The following is a 13,617-nucleotide window of genomic DNA, read 5'->3' as shown; positions in this document are numbered from 1 at the left end:
TAAACGTTATGACCTTAGTAACTATGTCCCCAATAGAAAAAAGAAAGAAAGAAGAAAGAAAAAGAAAGAAGGAAAGAAAGAAAGAAGAAAGAAAGAGAAAGAAAGAAAGAAAGAAGAAAGAAAGAGAAGAAAAAAGAAAAGAAAAGAAAGGAGGGAAGGAAGGAAAGAAGGAAGGAAGGAAGGAAGGAAGGAAGGAAGGAAAGGAAAGAAGGAAGGTCAACATCAACCTACTTTCACATTGCTCCTTATATCGAAGGTGATTGTGAACACCCACAAATGTAGGCCTAAGAAACTTTTATTACAGTTATCCAGGCTTATACAGTTCAAGGCTATATGCCAACTGATGAATTTATTTGTTTAAAGAAAAAATGTCCAAGGCAGAGGGGAAGGGTGATGTGAGCAAGATGGTGGAATAGGAATCCCCAAGTCTCACTTCTCCACAGAACAACAATTGGGCAACCATCCACAGACACATATACCTGTATGGAAGCTTCAGGGCCCAGGTAGGAGGTTGTGACACATCATTGGAACCTAAGAGCATGGAAATCTGCTTCTAGAAGGTATGCCTGTGTCCCAGGAACAGGTCAGCTACCATGGACTCAGCCCCAGACTCAAAACCAGCCTGCATAGTCAACTCTAGCCCTACTATCCATAGTGTTAAAAGCAGTCTCTTTTCTCTGGGGGCCCCACAGAAACTATACTCACCCACACCCAGGATAATAGGACTGCCAACCATAGACCCAGCTGAAGACATGAAAGAAGCCCCATGACCAAAGGTCATCTCACCTTGACTGCAGTCCCAGAGGCAGCACATCTGTCTTGAGACCCAGTAGATCATTTTCTACAAAATCCAGTCTTTAAAGATCAGAAGAGGCGACTGCTCCTTTAGATGCACAGACACCAATGCAAGATTACAAGGACCATTAAGAATCAGGCAAACATGATTCCATCAAAGGAAACTAATAAGCCTCTAGTAACCAACTCTAAAGAAGTGGAAATCCATTAACTACTTGACAAATAATTCAAATAATTGTCTTGAAGTTCATAGAAAAGAACAGACTTAGTACTACATGAAATCTATGAAACAACAATGACCAAAATTATAAGTTCATTTAAAAAATAGAAACCATAAAAAGAAACAAGCAGAAATCCTATCACTGAATAATACAATGACTGAGCTGAAAAACTCAAGAGATCTTTGATAGTAAGCACAATTGGCAGAAGAAAGAATCAGTGAACTTAAACACTGGTTATTTGAAATCGTTTGGTTAGATAAACAAAAAGAAGAAAGACGAAAAAGAGAGGGAAAAGACTGGGATTTATGTGACACCGTCAAGTAAACAAATGTAAATATTCTGAGAATTCCAGATGCAGAAAAGAGAGAGAAAAGGGAGGAAAACATATTTAAGAAAATCATAATTGAGAATTTCTGATATCTAGGCAGAGAAATGGACGTCCAGATTCATGAAGATCAAAGGTTCCCAATAGGTTGAATCCTAAAAGGTTTACACTGAGACACAATATAATTAAATGTTCAGTAGTCAAAGAGAGAATTTTGAGAGCAACAAGAGAAAAGCAATTTATCATATACAAAGACGTTCCCCTTAAGACTGAGTTAATTTCTCAGTGGAAACTTTGCAGGCCAGGAGAGAGTGGGATAATGATATATTCAAAATAGTAAAAGAAAAGAGTTATCCAACCAAGAATACTTTAGACGGGAAAACTGTCCTTTTTAAACAAAGGAAATACAAAGATTTTCCCAGACTACCTATAACCAAGGGAGTTCATTAGTTTATCACCACTAGACCTTCCCTACAAGAAATGCTAAAAGGAATTATTCAAATTGGGTTGAAAAGAGACTAAAAAAGTGAAAGTCTAAATTTCATTGCTAAAGGGTTTCCAGTCTTCTGTGTTTGGTGATATAGCATCTGGACCTCCTCTTCCCTATAGCCTTGTCCAGAGGCTCTAGAGTGACCAGTTATTCTGGTTTCTCTGGGATTGAAGGGTTCCAGAACTTGAGATTTTCAGTGCTAAAACTGGAAAAGTCCCAGGGAAATAGTACTGAATTGATTCCCCTACCAAAGTTCTGGGTGTAATTTAAAGGACAATCCAGTGATCAGAGGAAGGGAGAAGAGACAGAGATTTTATTAACAAAAGTCCCAGGAAAATAGTACTGAATTGGTTCCCCTACCAGAATTCTGGGTGTAATTTAAAGGACAATCCAGTGATCAAAGGAAGGGAGAAGAGACAGAGATTTTATTAACAAAAGTCCCAGGAAAATAGTACTGAATTGGTTCCCCTACCAGAATTCTGGGTGTAATTTAAAGGACAATCCAGTGATCAAAGGAAGGGAGAAGAGACAGAGATTTTATTAACAAAAGTCCCAGGAAAATAGTACTGAATTGGTTCCCCTACCAGAATTCTGGATGTAATTTAAAGGAAAATCCGGTGATCAGAGAAAGGGAGAAGAGACAACAATTTTATTAACCAGGCAGCCATCCTGACACAATGGGAGCCAACCAGATCCTGGCCAAACCTAACCAGAGAGGCTTCCACAAAGATTTAAGAGTTCCAGCAGTTTCCTGATACCCCCTCACCAACTCCACTCCTCTCCTCACAGCACACAGAAGACAGCCCTCTGGGAGAAGGTGACAAGCTGGGACAGTCACTGTGGGTCTCTATTCTGAGAAGTTACTGATCCTGTATCCCCTGTGAGTTTCTTCATCATCTTCCACCCCCACCCACCCCTCCAATACAAAAGTCTGAGCTTGGCACTATCCCTCGGCACCCCAGGCCAACACTCAGCCCTCCAGTATTTACATACTTGGGAGAAGACAGGTATCAAGAAACAAAGACTCTCCATTTTTGCCACCTGTAGCCCCATATATAGAAAGCTGCAATGGTGAATGGGGTGGAGGTGGGTTGAGGAGAGATTCTAACTCATCAGAACACAGGAAAGCCTGGGTGGCTGTGCACACATTCCAAGCCTCCCTGACCATGGAGAGCTCCCCAGTAGGCTGTGAATGAGGATGGAGCAGTTCACCCCTCTATGTTCCCTGCCAGCTCTGTACAAATCTTAGATCTCAGTCAGATGAGTCATAACCCAACATGGTGGCCTCACTCTGCCTTGGCTTCTCCTTTGTCCTGAGCAGCTGTCCCAGGCCATCAGTGCCCCCACATGACTCCATCACTTAATCTTGGAGCTTAAGCCTCTTGGAAGATGCTATTGCAGAAACAAATGTTTGTCTCTGATTCAGCAGGGATGCTATTCCTCATTTCGAAGCTTGGACAAACCATATGGGCTCCCAGGCACTTACAGGTACAGAGTTCCAGGGAAAACAGAACTGTCACCTGAAGGTTGGCTCAGGCCAGAGATCCACAGCTGGGGCTGAGGGGTATCAGACTTCCTCATGGCTAAGAGGAACAGGAGAGGGAATTTGGTGCTGGACTCAGGCAGATGGAGATGAGGCAGTACTCTGACATGTGCCATCCCGTAGCCTCCACCACCTGGCTCCCCATCTTTGGCCTGCCCCTAACCTGCACCTGGACAGCTTTCCCTTTCCCAGGGGCCCACAGTAGGCCAAGCGCCACAACCACTGCCTTCATCAGAGCCTGTGGGAGCTTCCCGAGGCATCTCCTTGCCCAGGTAGCTTTGGATTCCACACTTGCTAAAATACAGATGCTTTCCAAAAAAAATGTAATGCCAACGGAGGAAACTTGAACATGGTGGCAGGCCAATGAAGGCTTTTTCCAGACTCTCCTAGCGTAATTGCCCCTTTCTGGGTGAGCTGTAGGCAGTGGGGTGTTGTGAAATCTCTACCAACAGGCTCTGGGATGGGGGAAGCTTCCTTTGTAGCATGATTTTCACGGTGTGAATCCTCCCCCCATGGCCATTTTATGCCAGCAATAAGACCCCAGTGCATGTGGAGCTGGGAGAGCTGGGCAGTCACTCTGCAGGGGACAGTATTTCCAGCAGACAGACACAATGTGATGTAAATATCCTTGGGCACAGATAATAGTAAAATGGAGTCAAATAACCAGAAAGTGCTGAGTTTTGGTATTTAATACTTTTATTTTTAATATAATTTACTTAATTGTAAGACTCTACAATTTAATTTTTAATAATGGCCATATAACATCCAGCTTGTATGATTTCTGAAAATGTAGCATTTCACAGACACAGGTTTCCCGAGAGGACCTTCTCCCTCCAGTCAGTGCACACCTGAGTGGCCTCGCTAAGCACTCGGAACACTTAAAAGTACTCCCGCCAACACAGGCAATAGGGAGAGACACTGAGGTCAAAAGTTTCATCCCCTACAGGAAACGACCATTGGCTGGGACTGTCCCTGATTCCCACACACCAGAAGCCATTCAGGTGCCATCAAACCTGCAGAGGATAGAGCCCCTGCCCAGGGAAGAACCCCTTACTGGCCACTGCAGGGATCCGGATGCCAGGAACAGGGCTGGAAGGGACAGGATCTCGAGGGGCTGCTGGATGCCACCTTCAGCCTGTGGTAGGGACCAGGCAGAAAGGGGAGCTACCATCCACTCTGTTGTCAGAGAATAGATCGGATTCTGTCCTCTTCAAGTAAGGGAAAGGAGCCAGGACAGGCTTTCACAAGAGTCCTTTATTAGAGCTGAAAACTGTGGAACCCCTTCCTATAATGGACAACCACTGGCACTCACAGTAAACACAGTAACAAGTTCCTCAGGAATAAAATAGTTCCGAGGTTACTCTGCAGCACCCTCTGGCACTGGCAGGTGGGCTAACAGGAGGGTGGTGAGAGATGCTGCTGTGGTTTGAAGCGGCTGGAGGGCAGCTTCTGTCCCTACAAGGTCACAGGAGACAGCTCAAAACAGGTGCCATGTGGCCCAGCCTTATGTTCTCCTGATGCCTGGTTGTCAGTCACTCTGCTGGGGGTGGAGCCTGGGGCAGGATCACTGGGCTATGAGCAGGTCCTGGAGGTGCAGAGAACTTGGAAGAGCCACCACAGGTCAAGTGAGCAGTCCCGTGGGGCCAGCTCTGGTGTGGGTGTGGTGTAGACATCACAACCCTCCTGTAGCCCCTCCTTTTGCACCTGGTACTACATCCCACTCAGGAGCTGAAGACAGGAGTGTGTCTGATGCAGTTCTCTGTGCAAACTCAATGTGAGGCCAGGCCTCCTGGGCTCCTGGGCTCCTGGTGCCTTGAGGATGATGGAACAGGGAGGAGGGAACCTAGGACCAGGAGTCAGTGACCCCGACTCAGACCCCAGCTCTGCCACTCGCTGCCCGAATCCTGTGCAGTTCTGTGCTGACTAACCTCTCTCGGCCTCAGTTTCCATCCCTGACAGGTGAGAATAATACCTGGTCACACAGAGGATTAGAGGATTATGTCCAACGTGCCAGGCTGGCAGACGATGCTTAATCAGTGTTTCCTCTACAGCATATTCTTATGGATGGCAGAGGCTGGGGCAAATGTGAATCAGCAGAAATGAAGCACTTTAGGTCAGTAGTATTTTGATATGGTCTTTTGGGACTTGGAAAGTAGATCTTTCAGGAACACTCAGGGCAAGCCTGCTGAGACCCCGGCCCCATGGTGTCCCTCATCCTCACAGCAGGGACCCATAGTCTCCACTGCTCCTTCTTCAGCTCAGGGCACAACCTGGACTCTTTCAGAGGGATTTAAGGAGCCCTAAACCAGCAGCTCTCAATATTGGAACAACCTGAGTCTGGTGGGTCACCAATGTCCAGGTCTACCCTCTGGTTAGATTCTGATCTAACTGGCCTGGGTGCAGCCTGGCAGCAGCAGATTCAAAAACCCCTGGGCCATTCTCATGTGCAGTAGAGTTGAGCACCCTTGCCTCAAACCACAGTCTCAGTTGCTGGCAATCACAGCCACTTGGTGTGAGCCCAATCCTCCCTGAGTGTGGTGTGGATGCGGGGGACGGGTCCCTGCTCCCAAGCAAGCCTGTTCTCGGTGTCCCCTGTGACTGGGCCCTCAGTCACACTCTGACAGCTTTAGTCCAGAGCCCCTGTCACCAGTGGCCCTGTCTTCTGCTCCACCTGTCACCTGGATGTTACTGTCTCTTGCTACCAAATTCATCTGTCCCTACTAGCCACTCACCTGGCTGGGCCCTGCTGATAAAGGGGCCCTTACCTCCTTCCTTGAGAGGCTGCCAAGTGGCTAAGACTGTGGTGGTTATCTGTGAAGCAGCACTGGCTACTGGGGGCTCTTTTTAAGGAGAGAGGACACTTCAGGAGGTGGAAATGTTTCCGGTGGAAATAAATTTCCCCTTTATAATGGCGACCCTTGCATGACCCCTCTTTGTATCCACAGGTTCAAGCACAGAGCCTGGCTTGGGGTTAGAACCCATGGGGACCACTCAGGGCAAGCCTGCTGAGCCCCCAATCCCAGGGTCCCCCTCATCCTCACAGCGGAGACCCGCAGCCTCCACTGCTCCTTCTCAAGCACAGGGTACAACCTGGACATTCATGAATGAGTGAATGAATGAATGGGGAGTTGGGATTCCATGTTGGGTTCCCAGCCTCTGAACTTTTTTGAATTCTCGGATCTGACTTGCCACTTCATTACTGTGGTTGATGTGTATCTCAAACCCGCACACCACTCCAGGTTCCTGCTTCTTCTGCAACTGCTCAGATCCAGTCCTGGGCTGGTGCCTGCATTCCACTGTATTGACATTGCTTTTCAGGGCAGACTCATGGTCACAGGGTGACCCTCAAGGATTTCCTTAACTGCCCCAGCCTGGGAGGGTAAGGCTGAGTGTGGGGGGTGATGGCAAGGAGAATGGAAACCAACAAGAGACAGTCCCTGGGGCCCCCTAGCTCCTCAGGACTTACCCTGCATCCCACGGAGGCTCACGGCCTCTCACCACAGCTGCTGGTGGTGGGCAGCTCTTGGGCAGCCCTAGTCAGAGCTGGCAGCTGTGGCCAAGTCTCTGTTGGAATTCTCTGTGCCCTCGTCCTGGGGTTTCCCCTGTAGCCGTTGCCCTGCTGGGATCTCATGCAGCTCAATTCACACATCCAGAGTTAGGTTGTCTGAGCTGTCCCCTCTTGGGACAGGGGTCCTGAGATTGGCTTCATGGAGCAAACACTGGCACTGCCCAGGGCAGTAAACAAATGCTCCCATTCCTGCCAAGCCTAACCTAGGAGTTCTGAGCCTGATTTCTCTGATTTTCTAGGCAAATTCACTGCTTCCTTGGAACCCAGCTCATCCCTTTGTTTCTTCTGAGCTCCTTGGGTCGCCTGTCGATCTCCTTCTCTCTGGAGACCTCATGCAAACAGGACTCTCTTCCTAAGGGCCCTAAGGAGTTTGCTTCTTTCCCTGAACCGCCCCAGTCCACAGTTCTGCAGATGATGTGTCAAAAACCAACAGGCAGATCCCTAGAGAAATGGAGGCAATCATCTTTAATTTTCAATCACAGCCACTGAAACTTACGCAGTTAGCATTCTTGTCTTTCTCCAGGCTGCATCTTGCATATCCTGCTTTGGGAAGAACAAAATCACTCCAAGGACACTGGGAAGACACACGAGCTGTCCCTTCTCATTCTGTATGACAACCACCCCACCTGTCTGCTTCATTTGAAGGGATCTAGTTCTTAGGGGAAATAAAGTAAACAGTATCCAGACTGACACTTACTCTGAAAAAGGTTCTTTGTTCAGCTGGCTCTGCCCTAAGGAAAGGCTGAGATTTATGCTACAGGCCTAAGAAGCGAGCTTATAAAAGGTCAGAAAAGAGGCCAGGTGCAGTGGCTCATGCCTGTAATCCTGGCACTTTGGGAGGCCTAGGCGGGCAGATCACTCAAAGTCAGGAGTTTGAGACCAGCCTGGCCAACATGATGAAACCCTGTCTCTACTAAAAATACAAAACTTAGCTAGGCATGGTCTATCGTGTCTGTAATCCCAGCTACTAGGGAAGCTGAGGCAGAAGAATTGCTTGAACCCGGGAGACGGAGGTTGCAGCGAGTTGAGATTGTGCCACTGCACTCAAGCCTGGGCAACAGAGCAAGAGTCTGTCTCAAAAAAAAAAAAAAAAAGTGAGACTTTAGACGTTAGCACCTGTTTACCTTTGACATTTTGCCCCAGAACTGAGCCTTTGGATCTGGGGAAAACCTGGGCCCCACCTTTCTTCACCCCACCTCCACCCACCCCACCATATACCTGTGCCAAGGCAAATGGAGTTCAGGTGCTGCTGGGCCCCAAGCTCTGCACCCTTGTTTCTTCCATCCTCTCTCGGGTGCCTGGGCTGACAGAGCCAATATCTAAAGACCTTCTCTGCGCTTCACATCTTGGAGCTCAGAGGCCGGCCACTGGTGCTATGTGTCTTCCTCCCCAGGGTGAAGGCCACCACAGCCAGGACCACAGCCAGGAAGACCCCAGCAGAGATAGCAGTGCTGTGATAGCTCCCCTGGGAGCTGGCTGTCTCCAGTTGGTGTCAGCCACCAACACGTCTGGGAAGGATAGGAGACCACAACAATAGAGTGGGGACCAGGACAGAGCCCGGCAGAGGAGGAGAGGAAGACAAGTAAAGGCCGTGGCCCCCTGGGCATGGTAAAGACAATCAGAACTGTTTGGTGGGAAGGGATAAAAAACTTGGAGAAGGAAGTGCTGAATGGGAAACTGAGGCCAGACCCCAAACGGCAGCTGACTGTCGGACTAGAGAGATTTCACGTTTGTCAGCCAAGGAGAGTCAGGGAAGGTTTTCTTAGCAGGAACTGGGAACTGGGCTTCGGCAGAACAAATCTGGCCTGAGGCTCCAGATAGATGGGAGGGGAGAGAATTGGGCATTTTAGACCAGCTGGGAAATGATTACAAGAGTCCCAGGTAACAGGCCTCCAGGACGTGAGCTACTACAGCAGCTGCAGGGAACAGGAGGAAGAGGAGGGAAGTGAGCCTGTGCCCGCAGGCGCCTATCGCCCTACCCTGATGTCCTTTGCTCCTCACTCCAACCCCATTGCATGCACCATTCATGAGACTTATTCTGAATTGTATCTTTTCCTGCAAGACTTTATCTGCCTCCTGGTGCATAACATTCCTTCATTAAACATGCATCGAATGAATGAACAAGTGAGGAAAGAGTCTGGAATCAGCTGGACATAAAGACGGCCTGAATAGGAATAAAGAAGAGAGAGAGCTGTCAAAGATGCCCCATGGACAGCGCCCTGAACAAGAAGAGGGTTTGGGACAACTACTGCTGCCCTATCCATCCCCAATACCACTGCCACCACATCCATTGACCTGGCCCCAGACTGGGCCAGAAATCCTGGGCATCACTCTGCGAACATTCATTCCCTCATCCATGTCCACAACACGGCAACACGGCAACACAGCAGCACGGCAACACGGCAACACAGCAGCACAGCAGCACAGCAACACAGCAACAGAACAACACAGCAGCACAGCAGCACAGCAGCTCAGGCAACACAGCAGCACAGCATCACAGCAACAGAACAACACAGCAGCACAGCAGCACAGCAGCTCAGGCAACACAGCAGCACAGCAGCACAGCAGCACAGCAGCTCAGGCAACACAGCAGCACAGCAGCTCAGGCAACACAGCAGCACAGCAGCAGAGCAGCACAGCAGCACAGCAGCTCAGGCAACACAGCAGCACAGCAGCATAGCAACAGAGCAACACAAGAGCACAGCAGCAGAGCAGCACAGCAGCACAGCAGCTCAGGCAACACAGCAGCACAGCAGCTCAGGCAACACAGCAGCACAGCAGCACAGCAACAGAGCAACACAAGAGCACAGCAGCAGAGCAGCACAGCAGCACAGGAGCTCAGGCAACACAGCAGCACAGCAGCACAGCAGCACAGCAGCACAGCAGGAGAGCAGCACAGCAGCACAGCAGCAGAGCAGCACAGCAGGAGAGCAGCACAGCAGCACAGGAGCTCAGGCAACACAGCAGCACAGCAGCACAGCAGCACAGCAGCACAGCAGGAGAGCAGCACAGCAGCACAGCAGCACAGCAGCACAGCAGGAGAGCAGCACAGCAGCACAGGAGCTCAGGCAACACAGCAGCACAGCAGCAGAGCAGCACAGCAGCAGAGCAGCACAGCAGGAGAGCAGCACAGCAGCACAGCAGGAGAGCAGCACAGCAACAGCGCAGCACAGCAACAGCGCAGCACAGCAACACAGCAGCACACAATACAGCAACACAACAACAGAGCAACACAGCAACACAGCAGCGGGTGCACTCCCTGTTCCAGAGGAGAAAAGTGACATGGCTTGTGCCGAGCGGAGCCTGCCAGCGGTCAGGACAAATCGATGCAGCTGGCATCCCCATGGCCCTGTCTAGACCCTGATGTCAACATGTCTGCTGTTATAGTTACTATCATTGTGAGGAATACTGTCATCATTAGTGTTGTTAACATGGGTGACAACAGGAGTAACAAAAACTACCATTTACCAAGCACTCAGTGACTTGCACCAGGAACAGGCTGAGGCAGTTTCACCAAAATTCTTTTATGTAACCCTCTCAACAGTGCTAAGAAGTAAGTATTGACATTTTCATTTCACAGGTGAGAAGCATGGATTCTAGGACGTCAGGTCTATGGGCCATCCAGGTCAGAACTCTCTTGACCTCGCCCTGCAATGGGTCCTCTAAGGACCATGAGCCTTGGGGAAGGCAGGAACCAGGTCTGATTCAACTCTGTATGACCAGGTGCAGCACAGTGTAGAGCTCAATTTGAGTTGGAGTATGACACCAAGAGAAACATCCCAAGTCCCCGAGAGTCAGGGGTCTGTGCCCCGGTGGGCAGTGGGGTCTGAGAGCGACCACCTACTGAGGCTCCTCTTCTAGGCGTGGGGGGGTCTGCAGCTGGATGGGACCCAGGACGACGTCCACCTTTTCCTGGTAGGAGCCCACATCCCTCTTGGACCTCATCACACAACCTCGGTTGCAGCGGGAAGAGGGGTCATACGCCCTGCACACCACCATTTTACAACGCAGGTACACGGAGGGGAAGCGGTTCAGGAAGTGGAAGGCCCTGAACCGGAAGCGGGCAATGCGAGGAGACGGCTGGGAGTAGGATCCGTAGGTGTCATCCCTCACGCATCTGGAAGAGAACAGTAGCCCTTTAGCTCTCACCAAGGCCCAATTCTTTCTTCATGACTCAGTTATGCCAGGTGAGGAACTCCACAGCCTGTCCTCACTGCCCTTGCCTCCTGCACACCTGACTTTCCTTCTGTCAGAACGTGTGGATCAGACACTCACTGTGGGGCCTGCAGACAAATCCTGGCAGCTCTGGTACCTCACCACCATCTTTAGGTAGCAAAGCCTGCGGGGGTTTTCCCGATAGACACGCAGGCCCCATACTGCATAGTGGGTTGCAGCCTAATTCCACAATGACCACACGCTCCATGTACCCAGGTAAGCCTGGTGAGTCAGGGAAGTAGCTGGAGTTTGGCGCCCAGGAGCGGGACCCAGAGACAGAGCAGAAAAGGAAATGACCTTCCCTTCTCTCTCCTGGTGTCAGGGCCAGGCAGTGTCTCATTGGGCTGCACTCTGAGTACAGTGCCCTGGCCCTCCCTCTCCCAGGGCCTCTCTCTCCTGACCCTCGTCAGCCTGCCCTGAGCCCTATGCAACTGTACTTTCCACACTGGCCTGTGAACCCTCCAGTAGCCCCTACCCCGATATCAACCCCTTCCTCATTCCCTTGGGCACCTCCTCTCAGCCACTGTCAGAAGGAAAATAACCTAAGGATATGCTTACAGGAATTTTCCTAAGATATGGAAGAAGCAGCTCACACTAACCCAGTTATTATAGATTGGTGGGATTTTGAAGGGTGCGGCAAACAGAAGAGCCAGGAAAGTTGGCCCACCGGCCTAGGATGGGCATTTCTCATGGGTGGTGGGTGTGGTCTCCAGGGCAGTCTGGCTCAGCCTGGGAACCTGGCCAGGATCTGCTCCCCTCCTTCTGTCTTCTAGAGCCTCCTTCTTTCCTCCATAGGCAACCCAGATTCTCTCAAATACCAAGATGGTTTTTTTTTTCCCACAGTAGCTCCCTTAGTGGCAAAGGAGGAATCAAAAATAGCTGGAGGCTTGTTCAGAGGTGGGACACTGAGGAAAAACGTCAGGGTCACTCAGAAGCCCCTGGGCAGTCATTGTATTTGCCATCAAACCCTGCCATTCAGGGCTTCAGGCAGACCAGAATGCCACAGCGAAGCCACAGCCAAGAGTCCACCTCAGAATCACTCAAGATTTTTTAAATGTAACCCAGGCCCCACTAGGCCAAATACAGAGAATGTATGGGTGGGGCCTGGGCAGGGTGTGTTTGGAGCCCCGGTCATTCTAATGTACATCCAGGTGCATGATCTTGTTGATGGCCAGCGATAGCCAATAACTCCCTGTGCTCCAGATATAGCCAGGGTGCATCTACCCCTGCACACACATCCCCATCTTCCCAGCAAATTGCATTGTCATATATAAATGGCAGGATTTGGCCAGAAAGGATCCTTTGGCAGGGAAGAACTAAGTCACCCACTCGTTTTCATTAATGTCAATCAATTCACACAAATTTAAATGTCACCTGATGACTCTTTGTACAAAGGGAATCTGGTTAAGCTTTCTCCCCTCCTCTCAGCCACCAAGGGGGCTGCTGTGAATTGAACAAAGTGCATAGACTGTGAACAAGATGAGCCTCAACACCTGCTTACTGAACTGACATATGTTCACACTGTGCCTGGAAAGAGGTGTTATGCTTAGCATATCAAGGGGGTGTTGAATTGAATCCACCCACTTCTAATTCCTAGCAGAACCCTTTACCCTATTGGTATAAATTATCTTGGAAGGCAATGGCTACTGAAGTGTCCAGGTCTATATTGTAAGCCAAGAAGCATGGTACACACCCATCAACAGAGACTTCAGAGGGGGCTGGAGTTGCACATCATGGTGTTGTCGTGAGTGCAGAAGAGTCAAACCCCACCTCATCCACGTGCAGTCATCCCAGGAAGCTGGGCTGTGGTAGAGCAGCCCAGCCTGGACACCCTCTGGCCCCAGCCTGACATTCCTGGCCTGACCTCTGCACCCCCTGAGCTTGACTAGAACCATGGACTCCCAGAGCTTCTATTCCCAGACTGAAGGAGGGCAGCAGGGCTCCTGCCATCTTCAGTGCACATTCCTGGTGCACCACCTGCCGCACACTGTCTGTGCTCAGTGCCCCGTCCACTCTCTCTCATCTCATCCTCCCAACAGCCTTACGATGTGTGTGTCATTATCCCTACCTGACAGGCGAGCAGCTGGGCCATAGAGTTGCTTTCACTGGCCCAGAATCATGCAACTGGCACGTGGCAGAGCTGACATTTCAACTTGGTCTGCTGCAAATCAATGCTTTTCCCACTATACGTAGGTCTTTTTAACCATATGGCTGGAGTTCAGTCACCTGGAGTCTAACCCCAGTTTACAGCTAACCTGCTGAGTGAACACTGCTGAGCTGTTCTATTCTCCAGACACCCACCTCCCCAGATGTTAACTGGAGATGATACATGGTCATCCTACCTGATGAGAAATCAGGGATGTGATACAGAACACAGAGTAAAATCACCTCAAAGGTAAAAGCTACAGGATGTTACTACATGTAGAAAGGGATCTAGTTAAGCTTGAAGTACTGGGAACT

At 49.9% G+C, this 13,617-nt stretch overlaps 1 protein-coding gene across 1 annotated transcript in view; it reads right to left on the bottom strand.

Moving 5' to 3' along the window:
• Window positions 1-10,450: 10,450 nt before the first annotated feature.
• Window positions 10,451-13,617, bottom strand: part of DMBT1 (deleted in malignant brain tumors 1) — an 88,464-nt gene continuing 85,297 nt past the window's right edge. The window contains exon 40 of the mRNA XM_065521562.2: window positions 10,451-11,059. Coding sequence (XP_065377634.1) covers window positions 10,783-11,059 — 277 coding nt within the window. The 3' untranslated portion in view covers window positions 10,451-10,782. The remainder of the gene's footprint in view (window positions 11,060-13,617) is intronic.

The sequence above is a fragment of the Macaca fascicularis genome, chromosome 9 (genome assembly GCF_037993035.2).
Source record: "Macaca fascicularis isolate 582-1 chromosome 9, T2T-MFA8v1.1".
NCBI lineage: Eukaryota > Metazoa > Chordata > Mammalia > Primates > Cercopithecidae > Macaca > Macaca fascicularis.
The sequence above is the reverse complement of the archived record's forward strand: the minus strand, read 5'-3'. Positions and strand labels throughout refer to the sequence as shown.